Raw genomic sequence first — 19,645 nt, forward strand, 5'->3', positions numbered from 1 at the left:
GGGAGGGAAGGAGGGAGAGAGGGAGAGAGAGAGGGGAGGGGATGGGAGGAGGAGAGAGAGACGAGACAGAGGGAGGAGGAGAGGGGAGACAGAGAGAGAGAGGGGATGGTAGGAGGAGAGAGAGGGGAGACAGAGAGAGGGGATGTGAGGGGGAGAGGGAGAGGGGATGGGAGGCGGAGAGGGGAGACAGAGAGAGAGGGGGGGATGGAGAGAGAGAGAGGGGAAGGGAGGAGGAGAGAGAGGGGAGACAGAGAGAGGGGATGGGAGGAGGGGATGGAGGGATTCTGCCTTTTCTTAGCTGTAATGGTTTCTATCTGGGGATAAGAGAACATTTTCTCCTATATGAAACATTTGTATGCAATAAATGTACAGACAACATTGAAAATCTGCTTTCAATAATCATGGAATTTAAACCAGTTTCCATGAGTACTGTGTACAGTGGCTATTGGTATGAAAATACAATTGTAATTCATCCTTTAATACAAAGATGTTTTCCAAGCTGTTTTCCAATATGTATTTGCAGGTATGAAGATTTGCAGGCTGACATAATATAATTTAAGTTTGAGGTTATTCTTGACAACATTGATTCTGATACCATAACTGATTACTAGCTGTTAAGTTATTCATTCAGGGAGATTTTTCTTTGTGTAGATTTGATGTGCCTTTTGATACATAATGCAGATTTTACCAACTGAATTGGACTGGAATTGTACCTCATTCTTGCTGTACAATGTTCATAGTATAAAATGTTAATGACATTTTAAACTGTAAAAATATGTTGTTGAAAGTGTCTTCTTTTTGTTTGTTTCTTGTCACAGACCAGCTGCTAACCCTGCTAACCCTGCTCGCCCTAACTCTGCTAACCCTGCTAACTCTGCTAACCCTGCTCGCCCTAACCCTGCTAACTCTGCTAACCCTGCTAACCCTGCTCGCCCTAACCCTGCTAACTCTGCTAACCCTGCTCGCCCTAACCCTGCTAACTCTGCTAACCCTGCTAACCCTGCTCGCCCTAACCCTGCTAACTCTGCTAACCCTGCTCGCCCTAACCCTGCTAACTCGGCTAACCCTGCTCGCCCTAACCCTGCTAACTCTGCTAACCCTGCTAACCCTGCTTGCTCTAACTCTGCTAACCCTGCTAACCCTGCTAACTTGCTAACCCTGCTAACTCTGCTAACCCTAACAACCCTAACCCTGCTCACCCCTGCACCCTCACCCCTCGCAGGCTAATGCAGGGCAGGCTATTGCAGCGCAGGGTAATGTAGCGCAGGGTATTGTAGCGCAGGGTAATGTAGCCTAGTGTACTTTGCAAATGGGATGATCTTTTTTCTTTTTTTACTCGTTTCCGCTTTTATATTGGAGATTCTGTCTCCCCTCTACTCAATCTAAAAGCATTTGGTCCAATCAATTCCACTCAATAATTCATCCTCCCATCCATTAGAGTTCTAGTTGATTGGTGTGTGGGTTAGGGGTAGGGTTAACTGTTACAATGAGCGTTTGGTAGAGATGCTGTTGCACTGAACAATCACACTGGTATATTAATCTGTAGTGTATCGGGAACACATCTGATTTTATACGATTGAAATATAGTGAAGTTCTGCACACTACAAGACCATGGTTAGGGTTAGGGTTAATCTGAACATTAATTATAGCTCATCCCAGCTTTTAGTTTTCTGATTTTGACACATGCACAGATGTTTATAAATATCTTAGAGACACAACATGATTATGATTTAGTATGGATTAGGACGAAGATGAATTTGTAGCACTTGTACCCTAGAGGCTGAAACTATTTGTAGAGAAAGCCACCACACCAAACATTAATAGTGATTGTCCCTTTGATGATTCATGTACCACAGTGGCATGTAAAAGTATCAGGGGTTTTAATGCTTTTCTCATAAATGTTTAAGTTGCTCACAAATCCATGATTTCTTGAACCAGGCATTTTAATTTGGTTTCAATAAACAAAGTGCCTTTGCCATTCTCTCTCTCCCACCCTCTCTCTCTCTCTCTCTTATTTTCTCTCCCACCCTCTCTCTAATTCTGTCTCCCTCACCCTCTCTCTCTCATTCTCTCTCCCACCCTTTCCCTTTCTTCCACCCTATCTCTTATACCCTCTCGATCTCATTCTCTCTATCCCTCCCTCTGTCCCACCCTCTCCCTACAGGAGTCTATGGGACTGTGAAGTTGTAATTTCTGCTGCTGTTCTTACATTTACGTTTATGCATTTAGCAGATACTTTTATCCAAAATGACTTCCAAGAGAGAGCTTTACAAAAGAGAATAGGTCATTGATCATAACAACGAGGTAGTCCCAAACATTGCAAGCAGCCAAAACATGAAGCATACATTGTGAAAAACTAAAGTGCCAAAGGGAAGACCCATAAGAGCATGCAGTTATACTTATACAAGTTACAAAATAAACAACATGAACCCCAAAAAGTGCAATACTGTACCTGTAGAAGAACAATCGACAGTAAAACATTTCACAGCGAGTTCAAGAGTTAACTTCGTTATAACTAACCTACAAGAGCAACGAGTCTCTCATTGAGAGTCATTGTGATCCTGGAGGAAACTAACATCAGGTCCAATCAAGCATTCCTAAGTGCCGTTGTACTCCCGGAACTTTGTCACTAGGGAAAGAACAGCAAGAACAGCTGTTAGGTTGGGGTTAACCCTAACCCTAAGAACAGCTGTTCTTTCCCTAGTGACAAGCATGTCTCAGCAAAATACCACTGACAGGAGGAACTGTTTCTATGGCAATATATCCCAGCCCTGAAAGATGCGTTTTAGTGACAAATTAATTCACAATGAAGTACATACACACGAGTAGGTACACACACTTATACACACAGCCTCCTCCACACAGCCTCCTCCCCACAGCCTCCTGCACACAGCCTCCTGCACACAGCCTCCTCCACACAGCCTCCTCCACACAGCCTCCTGCACACAGCCTCCTCCACACAGCCTCCTGCACACAGCCTCCAGCACACAGCCTCCTCCACACAGCCTCCTGCACACAGCCTCCTCCACACAGCCTCCTCCACACAGCCTCCTCGACACAGCCTCCTGCACACAGCCTCCAGCACACAGCCTCCTCCACACAGCCTCCTCCACACAGCCTCCAGCACACAGCCTCCTCCACACAGCCTCCTCCACACAGCCTCCTCCACACAGCCTCCAGCACACAGCCTCCAGCACACAGTCTCCAGCACACAGTCTCTCCTGGATGAGACCAGCGCTGCTTCTGAAACGCATCCTGACTTCATCACGGTGGTCTGACAGGCGCAGAGCGTAACGTCCTTTAGGGCACTGATTACCATAATAATGCTGTTCCAAGATTCCTTATATAGCTCACCCACCCACCCAGCCCAGCATCTTGGAAGGTATGAGATAGGGAGTTCTGACAGACAAAAAATAAATAAAAAATCGATATCAACCATTTACTGAGGCATGCATTTTGTATTTCAGATCATGCTGTTGATATGTAACGTAATAATAACAAAAATAATTTGAGGTGTTATTGTTGTAAGCCTATGCTGCATGTTTGGTATCTCTCAGCCTAAATATGGTTGACTGGTTCGGCAGCTCGGCACCGCTGGAGGTGGTTTCCTCGAGCACATTCCACTGCGCGTGCATTATGGTAAGTGTAGTTTGCACGTCTGCCATAATGGACGTGTCCTCGCTAACACAAGCAGAGTTTGTAGTTTTTGCCGGCCATCGTTGCCTGTCAATAATTTTCCTTTGTATCCTGACCTTATGAAATCAAACAACATTTATAAAAAGTACGTACGCTTATTCGGAAGCAAACGGCTAACAATTGAGAACTACATGTCCCATAGTTGACTCTCCATTTTTTCCTTCACGCCGCCTCTCCCTCCACACGGCTCCAGAGGCGGCGGAGTTTAGGAAAAGACTAAGCTGTCAATCATAATTAAGGAACCACGCGGACTGAAACTGGGAGGAAGGCCCACAGCATTCTTGGTGAAAAAGCACCGTATTCGTCGTGGGATAAATATGCGTCCGAAACAGAAGAAAATAAACACCCAGTTGCGCAAAGAACGGTTGGTTCCACTCTGATTGAAATAGCAAAAACCCATAACAGAACACGAAACTTGTCGAGTTTCACTTGCTGGCGCCAGGCTTGATTCGACTATTCTGATTGGAAAACGAAAACAAGCGTCCGGTGTTCGGCAGGAGGCACACTCCCGGAGGAAGGCAGCCGCGGAGGTTTGCTAAACGACGACAACTTGGAAATGTGTGTGACAGTTCAGGATTCTTATTAGACTATTCGTTGTTTGGTCGATACGTCTTCTCTGTCGGTGACTCGCCGAGAGACTGTCAAGGGAGGAGTGGCGGCATTATTCTTTTACCGTCTCCTTAGTCTGCTAAAGGAACATCTGAACTTTTTGTACTTTGTTTGAAGGTTTCCTGTTTATTTTCCAGAGCCCCCAACTTCGGCTTCCACAACCCAAACTTGTTGACGTGAGGAGCGAAGATGAGCGGGGGAGATGTGGTGTGTTCGGGCTGGTTGAGAAAGTCGCCTCCTGAAAAAAAGTTGCGACGTTACGTAAGTGATTTCAACTGTATCCATATTGTTGCCTCCATGCAAATGTAACCGCGCTGTAACAGCGTCCGCTCTCGCCGAATCACTGCTCTTGAATGAAAGCGGCTGCTGACCTGCTTGTTTATTTGCCGTTTTAACGGAGGCTGGTTGATGAAGTCAAATTAAGTTGTTATAAGCATGTAATGTAGAACACACCCAAACTATCAGCAGGATCCATTGCTTTTCCAGTCACGAGACTCACGTTCACACGTCTCAGGCACTCGCGCGATGCACCCGATACTGGGAGACATCGCCTTTATCCGTCTGGAAAGTCAAATAATCTTGTTTATATTGTGATAGTTGATGCGCACGCCTCTGCTTACAAATGCCAGCGGCTGCTAGCAGGACTACGCAGATCAATGTTGTGAAACTATCCCACAGAACTCCTCCTGCTGGGCAGGGATGTGTGTGCTTAGGACCCTTAGTTCCTGGTCGGCTGCTCATTAGCATATGTTGTTTCTGCTACAAGGAGAGGAAGCGTCAAGGTCTTTATCTGTCTGAGTACAGCTCCTGGAAGAGTTGGTGACACAAAGAGAAATGGACGTACTGTTTTGCAAGCTGTATATTAATGTTGACAGGCCAATATAGGTTACCTCCTGTTTAAAGTAATAACAGCTTCTACTCTGTGTGTGTGTGTAGCCTATTACCTCAGCTGGCTGGCTGTGTGTGTGTTACCTCAGCTGTATCTAAGTGTGTGTGTTACCTCAGCTGTATCTGCGCTGATATTTGATCTGTTATCTGGAGAATTCTGTCTCATCACCATGGTGCCCAGGACACATGCCAGAGGGGAGGCTAGTAGAACTGCCAGCCCTCCTCACCTCATCTTCCTCACCCAGCCCTCCTCCTCTTCCTCACATTCCTCACCCAGCCCTCCTCCTCTTCCTCACCCAGCCCTCCTCCTCTTCCTCACCCAGCCCTCCTCACCTTCCTCACCCAGCCCTCCTCCTCTTCCTCACCTTCCTCACCCAGCCCTGCTCACCTTCCTCACCTTCCTCACCCAGCCCTCCTCCTCTTCCTCACCCAGCCCTCCTCATCTTCCTCACCTTCCTCACCCAACCCTCCTCACCTTCCTCACCCAGCCCTCCTCACCTTCCTCACCTTCTTCACCCAGCCTTCCTCACCTTCCTCACCCAGCCCTCCTCACCTTCCTCACCCAGCCCTCTTCATTTTCCTCACCTTCCTCACCCAGCCTTCCTCACCTTCCTCACCCAGCCTTCCTCACCTTCCTCACCCAGCCCTCTTCATTTCTCACCTTCCTCACCCAGCCCTCCTCACCTTCCTCACCCAGCCCTCCTCACCTTCCTCACCCAGCCCTCATCATCTTCCTCACCCAGCCCTCATCATCTTCCTCACCTTCCTCACCCAGCCTTCCTCACCTTCCTCACCCAGCCCTCCTCACCTTCCTCACCCAGCCCTCCTCACCTTCCTCACCCAGCCCTCCTCACCTTCCTCACCCAGCCCTCCTCACCTTCCTCACCCAGCCCTCCTCACCTTCCTCACCCAGCCCTCCTCACCTTCCTCACCTAGCCCTCCTCATCTTCCTCACCCAGCCCTCCTCACCCAGCCCTCCTCATCTTCCTCATCTTCCTCACCCAGCCCTGCTCACCCTCACTCCAGGTCTTAGCTTACAGCTGGTGTGTTGTCTTAGTGGGATACTGGATCTATGTTGATATTTATGTAAGGGCCCTTCTACTAGCAGTAAGGCTGCATGTTTGCATAGCAATCACTGTTTCCAAGAAGCGCCTTTCTCTCTAGATGTAATCTCTGCCTGTCAATTAACCGGCCTCATGCTAGCATATCATCAGGAAATATCAAAAGATATCCTCCCTGTTATCTCACACACACATTTTTCAAGTGTGTGTCTTGTAGGGCTCCAGCACCAGCCTCCAGGGTGCAGTTCTCCACAAGCGCAGACCCCAGATCCTCTCCTCTGACAGGCGGACTGTAACACAGTTAGCTCTCTCAGTGGAAACTCCTCTGAGCCATACCAGCGTGTTGGTGTCTTGTCAGTAGTTGAAGCAGTTGGTGAAAGGTAGTTGCTGTGTGTCAGAGGACCCGTGTTTGAATCCTGGAGGGATGAGGGAGGGGGAGACGACACTGGGTGACGGGAAGACACCTGTAACTATGGTTAAAGGGATCTGCTCACCTGCTAGTCTGGCTCCAGGAGTGTTGCTGATTGGTCAAACTGAACCTTCAACAGACCAATCACAGCAGCGGCAGGAAACCAGGTAGGGCAACCTGCCAATTAAATGAAGGACTTGGGTTAGGTCAAGTGACCAGGCACTGCTGAAGTGCTATTACTGGGAAGATCACAGAAGTTTCCATGTAGTTGGGATGATGATGATGATGCTACTAAGTGAAGTCCTAGTCAGGGCTCCATCCCTGTCCCACCCAACATCTTCCCTCCTTCCTCTCTTCTCCCTCCTCTCTTCCTCTCCCTCCTCTGTTCCTACAGCTCATAAAGGTAATGTATATACAGTATTTCCGACCACACTGCACTCAGCAGGCCTGAAGGCCATGTGATGTGTCACACTGCGTGAAGGATCCTCTGCTTGTTGGCTGTCCCGTGCTGCCTCTCTGTGACAGACAGGCTGCCGAGGAAGCTGCAGGTCTAGTCGCTCTCTGGAGCCCTCTGTGACCTTTGACTCATTCAACCAGGGAAGCCTACTGGTGTTCCTCTAAAAGACCCTTATTGTAATTCTGTCTCTCTCTTTCTCTGTCTGTCTTTCTTGGTTAAAACTTAACCGAAGCCCTCTCCCCTCCAAACATCAAATCTTCCACCTTTCTTTTGCTTTGTGTCTGTAAAACTATTCAAGTTCTTGTTTCAATACAAGTAAGTAGGATCCAAAATGGTTGTTGTGATGTAACTGGTGTCTAGCTGGCAGTTTTGACTGCCCAATAAAGATATTTTTGAAGTCAGTCTCTGTCTGTGTCTGTCTGTGTCTCTCTGTCTGTTTCTTTCTGTGTCTGGCTCTCTGACTGTCTGTTTCTTTCTCTCTGTCGCTCTGACTGTGTCTGCCTGTCTGTGTCTCTGTCTCTCTGACTTTGACTTTGTCTTTCTGTCTGTTTCTGACTGTTGGACTGCCCTCTGGCTGTGCTGCTGTTCAGGCACAGTGTTCCTGTGAGCCTGTGTTATTTGATAGGAGTGCCGGGGGTCTTTAGCAGGAGAGGCTGGAGGATGTGTATGATCCAGGGGGAGTGAGGCCAGGGGTGGAGAAGAAGTAGGGGGAGGGAGAGAGAGAGGGAGGCCAGGGGTGGAGAGGGAGTGGAGAGAGGCCAGGGGTGGAGAGGGAGTAGAGAGAGAGGCCAGGGGTGGAGAGGGAGTGGAGAGAGAGGCCAGGGGTGGAGAGGGAGAGGAGAGAGAGGCCAGGGGTGGAGAGGGAGTGGAGAGAGAGGCCAGGGGTGGAGAGGGAGTGGAGAGAGAGGCCAGGGGTGGAGAGGGAGTGGAGAGAGAGGCCAGGGGTGGAGAGGGAGAGGAGAGGCCAGGGGTGGAGAGGGAGTGGAGAGAGAGGCCAGGGGTGGAGAGGGAGTGGAGAGAGAGGCCAGGGGTGGAGAGGGAGAGGAGAGAGAAGCCAGGGGTGGAGAGGGAGAGGAGAGGCCAGGGGTGGAGAGGGAGTGGAGAAGGGGAGAGAGGCTGTTTAGTTTGGTTGCTGAAGCTCTCTGGGGGTCATGGCTTCAGTCTGCTTGTAGGGGTTCCCAGACCGTGTGTGTGTTAAACCCAGTCAGGACGTTACACACGTACTGAGACTACAAAATGTATGACATTTCTCGGCAGAAACATCTTTCGACTAAGGCTTAGAGGTATTTTTGTCTATTGTTTTTGTATCAGATTTTATGTACTAACATTTAGGTTTAAGCTTATGTAAAAAAACAACAGTTGCATTTCTGTAGAACAGTGTTTTCAGTGTTCTCGCCTTCCTGCGATGGTGTGAGGTTGGCTGTACCTCCCACAGAAACCCAAGCCTGAGATTCCCCGCTAAAGAATCAAAATGTTTCTCTACAAAAACCCCATCAGCTCTAGTTTTTCATCTGTCCTCTCTCCCTCTCATTCTCTCGTTGTTTCTTTTTCTAATACTTCCTCTTGCGTTTTTCTTGTCTCTGTTTAAAGTGACAGAATGGCTCATTTAAAGAGAGGTAGGTAGGTAAGGAGGGAGGTAGGGATGGAGAAGGGTGGGGGGGTAGGGTGAGGCAGGCGAAGGGGGAGGCTGGCGAAGGGGGGGGCAGGCGAAGGGGGGGGCAGAGTGTACAGGCTATATCTCCCACAGCATCGGTTGCGTGGTGTTATCTGTCATGCTGCACGAGGAAGTGGAGAAGGGAGAGGCCTGCTTGGTTCCTACCTAGGTTCTAGCAGGAAAACCCTGAGGTCTCCCTGTGTGTCTGGGTTCTAGCGGATAACCCTGAGGTCTCTCTGTGTGTCTTGGTTCTAGCGGGGAACCCTGAGGTTTTAGCTGAGCAGGACTGACAACAGTCTGTAGACCCAAGTGATTCCTCTCAGCTGTTAGGGTTAGCCTCTCTTCCTCCCCTCCTCTCTTTTTCTCTTTTCCCCTCTCTTTCTCCCCAAGCAGTAGTTGCCTACCACAGGGCAGGCTCCGTGTGGAGCTGCCAGCAGTACGGGGCTGCAGCCAGGGTGGAACAACAAGCCCTCTTTTTCCCCCCTTATTTGTCAAGTTGAGGATTCGTTAAATCTGCTTAATGTGTGGTACAGGGAACAGTTGTTCCGGCTAAACCCTCATGTGGACAAGGAAGGAAACAAACAAACAAGCATTTATAATGCATTGGCCTCTTAGCCTGGCCAGGCTAGCTAGCACTGCTATGTTAGTCTTCCACGCTAGCTAGCACTGCTATGTTAGTCTTCCACGCTAGCTAGCACTGCTATGTTAGCCTTCCAGGCTAGCTAGTAGGGTTGCCAACCGTCCCGATTTGTCCGGGACATCCCGATTTATGGGTGATTTTGATTTGTCCCGTCCGGGACAGCTCCAGTCCCTTTTTCCAATCACAGCCTCGCCGGCCGGTATTCATATTCAGTGAACTGTGAACAGGTGCGCGTGTCAGAAGGGAGCGCGAGTGCATGGAAATATTAACTCGAAGGGCCTTGCATCACCAGTGCAGACCACCATCAGAAGCTGAAAGCACTCCTGGCCTCAGCGAGGAGCGTGCTCGCATTAACCATGGAAGTCCCTAACTAGCGTCATATCAGGCACATCATTTGTACACATTAGCGGGGGGGGGGGGGAGAGAAAGTGTCCCGCATTTGGGGTTGAGGAAGTTGGCAACCCTACTAGCTAGCACTGCTACAGTAGTCTACCACGCTAGCTAGCACTGCTACGTTAGCCTGCCCAGTGTACATTTACATTTATTCATTTAGCAGACGCTTTTATCCAAAGCGACTTCCAAGAGAGAGCTTACAAAAGAGCATAGGTCACTGATCATAACAACGGGATAGTCCCAAACATTGCAAGTAGCCAAAACATGAAGCACACATTGTGAAAAGCTAAACAAGTGCCAAAGGGAAGACCCATAAGAGCATGCAGTTATACAAGTTACAAATTAAACAACATGAACCACAAAAGTGCAGGACTGTACCTGTAGAAGAACAATCAACAGTAAAATATTTCACAGTGAGTACAAGACTTAACTTAATTATATCTAACCTAAAAGAGCAACAAGTCACTCAATAAGAGTCATTGTGATCCTGGAGGAAACTAACTAACAAGTCCAGCCAAGCATTCTTAAGTGCCGTTGTACTCCCGGAACAAGTGCGTCTTGAGCCTTTTCTTGAAGGTGGGGAGACAGTCAGTGTCCCTGATGGAGGTGGGGAGCTGGTTCCACCATTGGGGGGGCCAGGCAGGAGAAGAGTGTAGTTAGCACTGCTACGGTAGTCTTCCAGGCTAGCTAGCTTCCTTAGCGAGTGCTGGTGCTTTGGAAATTATGTGGGTTGGGCCATTAATTATTAAATGTCCATTACAAATAAGTGTTAAAGATATAAAATATTAATGCCCGCCTTACTGCAATGCATTGTCTGCAACTGTTCATCCTCAGCTTATTCAGATGGAGCTGGCTAACCAGGTTAGAATCGGAATCGGAATGGGTTTTATTTGCCATGAAAGTTTGCACAAACAAGGAATGTGCTTTGGTTTTAAATATGAGGACTAACTATTTTTGAGGGTAAATAATCTAGAAATAACAAAGTGGAATTAGAATTAAAGTAAAATGTACAATAAAATATTAAAATAAGTTGCAATATAAAAATACAAGAAATACAAATGGTACAAGATACAATTGTGTTTTGCAGTGCAAAAAGCAATTTTTTAAGGACATTTACTCATACAAGTCAGTGTGAACCCTGGCCTTATTGAAAAGGCCAACAGGAAAGAAACTGGTTTTGTGGCGTGAGGTATTGGTCCTGATGGACCGCAGCCTTCTACAGGAGGGGGGTGACTGAAACAGGGAGTGCAGTGTTTCTTCTAGGATTTTTTTTGCAGTGGGGGCAGGTCTGTTCTAAATGGCATAAATGCTGCCAATTAATATTTGACGTGAACAACTTGTTGTAAATGGTCAGTAGCCTAGCTTTTAAACTTCGATTAAGGTACTCGAAAGCATGTACACTGTTTGCTTCATTTGATCTTGATAGGCTAAGCATTCTGTAGCAAATAATAACAATAAACCCAATATTTATTAATTAAAACTACTTCAGCATAATAATGCACTTAAAATACATATGGGAGCGAGGGCAGCAATCGTTATCGAATCAATAGAATTGCAATTTAGCTAGCAGTGGAAGAATACAAACAACGAAAATCAACAGTTAACTTAATTTAAATTTGCAAGAACTATAGACTAATACAACAGGCTTAAATTAACTGACAACATAAGTTATACGACTTACAGTTCTCAAGGACTCACATACGCAATCTCAACTGCGGTGTGAAGCATGTGTCCTTGCTATTCTCCGATATGCACTCTAACACAATCACTGCTGAGAGACGGCCTAAAATTTTGTACAGCCCTATTTCTGATACCGTTGCGAGAGAAATTTTACCGTGGCGGGCCACCATGACAAAATCAACATGCAGGAAACACTGTTGTCCAGGTGGGAGGAGTCGGCCACAATCTTCCTCGCTCGCCTCAGGGACCTCGAGGTGTGCAGGTCCTTGAGGGTAGGCAGATTGCAGCCAATCACTTTCTCCGCAGAGCGGATAATACCCTGCAGCCTGCTCTTGTCCTTGGCAGTGGCAGCAGCGTACCAGATGGTGATGGAGGAGGTGAGGATGGACTCAATGATGGCTGTGTAGAAGTGCACCATCATTGTCTTTTGCAGGTTGAATTTATTCAGCTGCCGGAGGAAGTACATCCTCTGTTGTGCTTTATTGATGAGGGAGCCGATGTTCAGTTCCCACTTGAGGTCCTGGGAGAGGATAGTGCCCAGGAAGTGTAAGGACTCCCCAGTGTTGACTGGGGAGTCACACAGGGTGATGGGGGTGAGTGGGCTGTGTTCTTCCTGAAGTCCACAACCATCTCCACTGTCTTAAGAGCATTGAGCTCTAGGTTGTTCTGGCTGCACCAGGTCACCAGGTTGGCCACTTCCCACATATAATCAGACTCGTCTCCACCAGAGATGAGCCCAATAAGGGTGGTGTCGTCCGCAAACTTCAGGAGTTTGACAGACGGATGACTGGAGGTGCAGCTGTTGGTGTCCAGGGAGAAGAGCAGAGGAGAAAGAAGGCAGCCCTGAGGTGATCCGGTGCTGATGGACCGGGAGTCAGAGACTTGTGTTCCCAGCTTAATGCACTGCTTCCTGTCAGACAGGAAGTCTGTGATACACCTGCAGGTGGAGTCTGGCACATTCAGCTGGGAGAGCTTGTCCTGAAGTAGGGCGGGGATGATGGTATTGAAGGCAGAGCTGAAGTCCACAAACAGGATCCTGGCATAGGATGCATGGGAGTCCAGGTGCTGGAGGGTGAGGTGGAGGGCCATGTTAACTGTGTCCTCCACAGATCTGTTGGCTCTGTAGGCAAACTGTAGGCTAACTCCCCTCACAGTCATCACACCTCACGTGAACTCATGAGGCTCAAATGACTCCAGCTCAACAGGCTGACCCCCCTGTGTGTGGACACTGAACCATATCAGGTTACAGGGGCTCCCCTTTCTGTCTGGGGCTGTCTTTTTGTCTCTGTCTTATTTTGAAATGTTCTATCTATTAAATTATAACGCCTGTCGCCAGTTTTCTATTCTATAAAAATGCTTTATTGACATGCATATTCATGTTGAAGTGTGGCTAAAGCAGTCCAACGGGCATCTGAGGATTATCATCATTAATCCTAAAACAAACATCCATACAAATATTATGTAATTACAAACACTTGTTCCCATGCAAGGGCTTCTTCTCCCACGATGATCACATTAGACTGAAAACGCTAGGTAGTCTGGCTCGGCCTGGCCCGGTTACGGGAATGTTGTTGTTACTCATCAGAGGTGGTTCTGTTTAGAGGTGGTGCTGTTTAAAGGCCAATTTATACTTCTCCAACTCCGTTACGGCCAGACGCACGCACAGAGTTGGACGGATTGGTTGAATTCATTCTACTCCGACGGCTCTGCGTGCTGAAAGCAATTTACCGCCAGAACGGTAGATGGCGCTGCACTGCGATGCTAGCTAGGTTATTTAGAAGTCGGAGCAAATTTACAAATCAGCCGTTTCATCAATAAAACAAGCACATTTTCAGCAACTACACTGCCCATTTCTCGTCACATTTTTATTCAGATGCTGATTTACATGTACTGTTTAGCTGAAATATGAATTGTAAAAACGTACAACAATGGCGGTCAAAGGATTCTGTTCTCTTGTTGGTCACGGCAACCCCGCCCCCACCCCTGACTCAAGCGGTTCTTAATACGGACCAATCACAGCCAAGGGGTATCGGTAAAATGACGGACTGACGGACGGATGGTCAGGAAAATCAGGAGGTGCACGCAGAGCTCTCCAAGGGGTTTGGAGAGGGCACGGAGAGGGAGTTCCTCGTAGGAGAGGGAGTTCCTTGACGGAGTGGGCGTTCCCTGTGTGCGTGTCCATAAAAACGCAGAAGCATAAATTGGCCTTAACTCCTGCTTGAGAGGTAGAGGTGTAGTGACATTCTCTCTAGAATGTCACATCGCTCCTCAGGACTATATTTAGCCTGCATTCGTCCCAGGAGCAGCCATGACATCATCTGCTGTAGGACTTCTAGTGACATTACAGCCATATGGACAGTATGTTTAGGTGAACTGACCCAGTTGGCACTCGGGCTGTTAAAAGTAGTGTTGTTAGTGAGTGCTGTTTCCTTGGTGAGTGTCTGGGAGCTGGAGGTGTCTGGTTCTGGTGTAGCTGTGCTCAAAAGGGCAGCAGGCTGTATTAATAGACTGCTGTTGTCATAAGGACCCAGTCTATTTCCAGAGTCGTGGCTTTGGTAGTCTGGTCTGCCCTGTCCTGGTGTACTCTAATCTACTGTGCTGTAGCATAGTGTGCTGTACTGGATTGTACTTTGCTGTGTTTCTACTCTGCACCCAGAGTGTGTGTATGTGTGAGAGAGAAAGAAATGGAATTTAAATCAATATACCACTCCATCATGGAAGCCACTCTAGAGGGAAGAGAGGAAGAAGGAGGGGAAGATGGCGGGAGAGAGAGAGAGAGAAGGATAGATGCAGCGGGTCTCCTTTATCAAGAGTCGACCACTCATCAGAGGGAGAGGAGAGGAAGGCGTGGCTCCCTGGCGCCCAGCAGTTCACAGCCCTTCTTCCTGTATGAGCCACTGATGGCAACCAGATGGCTGGAGAGAAGATGTGAGGGAGAGAGACTAAGGGAAGGGTGATGGTGAGTGAGAGAGAGAGGGGGAACCCTACACACAACACAGCTGGTCTCTGGTCTCTCTGCTCCCCCCCCCCCCCCCCCCCCCCCCCCCCCCCTACACACACACACACACATGGGGGGAGGAGAATTAGGAAGATGTAGGGAAGGAGAGAGACAGGAAGAGGGGGATGAGGGTGGGAGATGGGAGGGAAGGAGGGAGAAGGGAGGACGAGACGAACTGAGGCGAACTGTGAAATGCCGCCCCTGCCTGTGTAATTTCTCAGGTTACTGAAGGAGATGAGGGCGGAAAGGGGGAGAAGGGAAGTGAGAGAGAGAGGGGCGGAGAAAGAAAGGAGGAAGGGAGAGAGAGGAGTAGAGTGAGCGGGAGGGGAAGTCCTTTAACTGGTGGTCTCCAGTGACTCTTGCGGCCACTGTCACGAGTGTTGTGCTGCGGGACTGCTGCATCTCTGACCAAGACTTAGGCCAGGGGTTAGGAACACACACACACTCCCTGCCTCTCTCTCTCTCCCTGTCTCTCTCTTTGTCTCTCTCTCTCTCTGTCTCTCTATGTCTCTCTCTCTCTTTCGATCTCAACTGCCCGCCCGCCACTATTAAAGGGTTATCCACATTTCTCTCTCTTCTCCCTCTGTCTTCTTCTCTTTTTCTGTCTCGCTCGTTCGTCGTAGCAGTTGGATAACAGAGCAGGTTGTGGTCGACAGACAGCGCTTAAGGTCAGTACACAGTTGAAGAATCCAACCATTATCTTGAACGCTTCCCCATGTAGATGGTCTAAAGACGTTTAGAGGAGGTTTGAGTTGTTGTTCTGACTGGGGTGTTTAGCTCTGTCTGGCCTGTTAACACGCTGCATCAGACACACACAGCAACATGCGCGCCCCACACGCGTCATCCTGGTTTGGGGGTTCATGTTATTAATGCTGCTTGTGTTTGGAGTTTAGTGTGTTTTGACATTTGACCATCTGCTGTTAACCCAGAGTAAATGGACGATTGTTCACAGTGTGATCATGTGAACACACACACTCACACATACACTGTGGTCATGTGACCAGGGCTGACATGCCAATGGAATGTGTTGAATTCTAGAGATGCAGATTTGACGGGCTCATGTGACTTTTAGAGAAAGGAGGAGAGGGGAGGGAGAGGAGAGTGGGGGAGGAGAGGTTGGAGAAGGAGTGGGGGAGGAGAGGAGTGGAGAGGGGAGGTTGGAGGAGAAGAATGTAACCCAGGTCCTCATGTTGGACTCCCAAGCAAGACCAGTACAGACAAAATCTAACATCGTTCATACATCATAAATAATAATACACACATTAATCATACAGACAGTATGTGTTATACAACAGTGTTATACAAAGTCACACAGTGATTTTCTTCACTATGACTCTGTTTCAACACAACCATTAGTTGAAGTAAATATTGTCATTGTCACTCCTGTCATCAGTGTTCCACAGGCTCTCTCCCTGGCCATGCCCCTGGCCCTGCCCCCCACAGCTGCAGGGTTGCCAGGCTGTTATCAAACCCCACCTGTGAGTGCTCAGGGTGGGAGACTGTCATGAGGGTCAAGCTCAGTGAGACTGGGAGCTGCATGATGGCCAGTCTTCATTGGTTTAGCTGGTAGCCATATTGTTAGGTGTGTGTGTGTGTGTTGGAAGGAACAGTCAGCCGTTGTTGCCTACAGCTTAACTTGTTAAAGTACAAAATCAATCAGGTGGATTTGTCAGGTCTGGAACTCTGCTAACACTTGTCAAGACTAAACACAATAAGACCCCCCTCCCATCAGTTTTGCTCCCGAACTTACTGGACTGAATTATGCAGCCTCTACACATACAGACAGACAGACAGACAGACAGGGAGGGAGGGAGGGAGGGAGGGAGGGAGGGAGGGAGGGAGGGAGGGAGGGAGGGAGGGAGGGAGAGGGAGGGGGCTAGCAGGAAAGTAGCCAGACATGTTCGAAACAAGACAGTGTTTAGCAGCTCTCCTCCTACAGCAGCGGACCTCAGCGCTACCAGGTAAAGCAGATCTCCTTTTCTCTTCTTCCCTCTTTCTCTTCCTCCCTCCTTCTCTTTCCTTCCCTCTGTATCTAAGCTGCCATGTGTGCAAGGGGTTTCTGATTGGACGAGTCTTCGTCACACTAAGGAGATCTTGTCCTTCTCAACGTGTCTGTTTACACGCATGTGAGAATGTGTGTTCCTGAGACTCGCTCGCAGACACAGAACGCTGGAGGGTGGAGGCTGCCTCCTGTTGTGGTGAGGGTGGAGGAGAGGATCTGGTGGTGGGAGGAGAGGAGCAGAGAGGAAGCTGTTAGTCCAGGCAGGAGCAGAGAGGAAGGGTTGAGATGGTGTGGAAGAGGTTCTGGTGTCTCTTGGGAACTCTGGTGTTGCTGCAGAAGTGAAACCTCAACACTCAGGAGGTCTGGAACACTCTCACGCTGACACACTCGCACACGTCCGACTGTCTGACATAAGGGAAGTGTTTCTGCCCAGTGTAGAGAACAGACGAGAAGGAAGAGCAGAAAATGCCAACAAAGTGGAAACTTCAGCAGAGAGGGATGTGTTTTGTGTATGTGTGTGCTGCTTCAGTTGTTCTGCTTAGTAAAAGCTGTGTTTCCTGTAGCAAAGAGCACAGCAGTTGTGTGGTGGTGTGGTTCTTCCTGACTGACCCCTACCATGTGACCTCTGTGCTCCTCTGCTCAGGGCTGATGGGAGCCGTGTTCATGTTTAAGCTCCCAGTCTCTGGTTAATGCTTTACCCTGTGGGGGCGGTGTGGGGGGGGGGGGGTCTGCAGGGTGTCGGGTTGCAGGTGGGCTAGACATCAGCCCACTGGACCAGGAAGAGGGTCAGGCAGGAGGAAACGTAACATGCAGGAAGAGAGAGGCTGTGGAGGGGGTCATCTCTGAGTGTCTAAACCTGGTTAACATGCAGGAAGAGAGAGGCTGTGGAGGGGGTCATCTCTGAGTGTCTAAACCTGGTTAACATGCAGGAAGAGAGAGGCCGTGGAGGGGGTCATCTCTGAGTGTCTAAACCTGGTTAACATGCAGGAAGAGAGAGGCCGTGGAGGGGGTCGTCTCTGAGTGTCTAAACCTGGTTAACATGCAGGAAGAGAGAGGCCGTGGAGGGGGTCGTCTCTGAGTGTCTAAACCTGGTTAACATGCAGGAAGAGAGAGGCCGTGGAGGAGGTCATCTCTGAGTGTCTAAACCTGGTTAACATGCAGGAAGAGAGAGGCCGTGGAGGGGGTCATCTCTGAGTGTCTAAACCTGGTTAACATGCAGGAAGAGAGAGGCCGTGGAGGGGGTCATCTCTGAGTGTCTAAACCTGGTTAACATGCAGGAAGAGAGAGGCCGTGGAGGGGGTCATCTCTGAGTGTCTAAACCTGGTTAACATGCAGGAAGAGAGAGGCCGTGGAGGGGGTCATCTCTGAGTGTCTAAACCTGGTTAACATGCAGGAAGAGAGAGGCCGTGGAGGGGGTCATCTCTGAGTGTCTAAACCTGGTTAACATGCAGGAAGAGAGAGGCCGTGGAGGGGGTCATCTCTGAGTGTCTAAACCTGGTTAACATGCAGGAAGAGAGAGGCCGTGGAGGGGGTCATCTCTGAGTGTCTAAACCTGGTTAACATGCAGGAAGAGAGAGGCCGTGGAGGGGGTCATCTCTGAGTGTCTAAACCTGGTTAACATGCAGGAAGAGAGAGGCCGTGGAGGGGGTCATCTCTGAGTTTCTAAACCTGGTTAACATGCAGGAAGAGAGAGGCCGTGGAGGGGGTCATCTCTGAGTGTCTAAACCTGGTTAACATGCAGGAAGAGAGAGGCCGTGGAGGGGGTCATCTCTGAGTGTCTAAACCTGGTTAACATGCAGGAAGAGAGAGGCCGTGGAGGGGGTCATCTCTGAGTGTCTAAACCTGGTTAACATGCAGGAAGAGAGAGGCCGTGGAGGGGGTCATCTCTGAGTTTCTAAACCTGGTTAACATGCAGGAAGAGAGAGGCCGTGGAGGGGGTCATCTCTGAGTGTCTAAACCTGGTTAACATGCAGGAAGAGAGAGGCCGTGGAGGGGGTCATCTCTGAGTGTCTAAACCTGGTCAGGCCAGGAAAACCCTATTTAGGTATTGATCCGTCTCTCTCTCCTTCCCTGTCCCTCCCTGGCATACTTGTAAATACTGGTTAGCATACTTTACACGCGCCTAGCTTTGTATGATTTGCCTCTCCAGCCGTGTTGCCAACTCCTCAGTAAGGAAAGTAGTGGAGCTCCGCGAGGCTATAGTGAGACTGACCGCCTGTGAGTGCTTTGAGACGGCAGAGGAGCTCACGGCAGCACCCGCTGCTCGTTGAGGACAGTACTGCGATCCGTGCTTCATGTCAGTTTCTAAAACACTAGCAAATCTCCAACAACATAAAAGTCAACAGGATGGTTTGGAAATATCGCCAGATCACTTCACGAGGGTTTTGCGCCCCTTGTGAAGTGCCTTGCCCAAGGACCCTCCCTCCCTCCCTCTATTTTGTATTTGGTGGCATTATCAATATTATTTCTTGTCATTGCACCTTCTTTCATTTCCTGGCTATCAGCACAACAAATGTAAGCTAATTGACGCTTTTAATAATCGATTTTAATCGAATTTAATCGATTTGTTGCTGCAGCCCTACTTACCAGTCTTTTTAAACATGACTGTACTTCTACTAGAGTGAAGGACGTGTGTACTCTTAGGGTTAGTACTGTTAGGGTTAGTACTGTTAGGGTTAGTACTGTGTGCTGTTAGGATTAGGATTTGTATTGTTAAGGTCAGGGTTAGTACTGTGTACTCTGGTCATCGCCTCTGAGGGAGCGAGACAGGGAGCTGGAGAGACAGGGAGCTGGAGAGACAGGGAGCTGGAGAGACAGGGAGCTGGAGAGACAGGGAGCTGGAGAGAGACAGGGAGCTGGAGAGAGACAGGAAGCTGGAGAGACAGGGAGCTGGAGAGACAGGGAGCTGGAGAGACAGGGAGCTGGAGAGACAGGGAGCTGGAGAGACAGGGAGCTGGAGAGACAGGGAACTGGAGAGACAGGGAGCTGGAGAGAGACAGAGTAGTTATATTACACAGCAGCAGTTGCAGTACAGGTTATTTGCAGCCATGAAGGAATGCACAAATGTTCAACCCTGTACGAAACACACACACACTGGAACGCTGTCATGTGTGTCTCTGTGGGTCACATGCCACCACTGAGACAGAACACCCAATACT

At 49.0% G+C, this 19,645-nt stretch overlaps 1 protein-coding gene across 18 annotated transcripts in view; it reads left to right on the forward strand.

The window, feature by feature from the left end:
• The first annotated feature begins 3,862 nt into the window (after positions 1–3,862).
• gab1 (GRB2-associated binding protein 1) overlaps positions 3,863–19,645 on the forward strand; it is a 39,198-nt gene continuing 23,415 nt past the window's right edge. For 16 of the 18 annotated variants that reach the window (XM_047044621.1, XM_047044626.1, XM_047044628.1 and 13 more), the window contains exons 1-2: positions 3,863–4,254; positions 4,443–4,566. In XM_047044621.1, coding sequence (XP_046900577.1) covers positions 4,495–4,566 — 72 coding nt within the window. In that variant the 5' untranslated portion in view covers positions 3,863–4,254; positions 4,443–4,494. The remainder of the gene's footprint in view (positions 4,255–4,442; positions 4,567–19,645) is intronic. The other 2 variants (XM_047044622.1, XM_047044623.1) reach the window with 2 other exon arrangements.

This window comes from Hypomesus transpacificus, chromosome 22 (genome assembly GCF_021917145.1).
Source record: "Hypomesus transpacificus isolate Combined female chromosome 22, fHypTra1, whole genome shotgun sequence".
Classification (NCBI taxonomy): Eukaryota; Metazoa; Chordata; class Actinopteri; order Osmeriformes; family Osmeridae; genus Hypomesus; species Hypomesus transpacificus.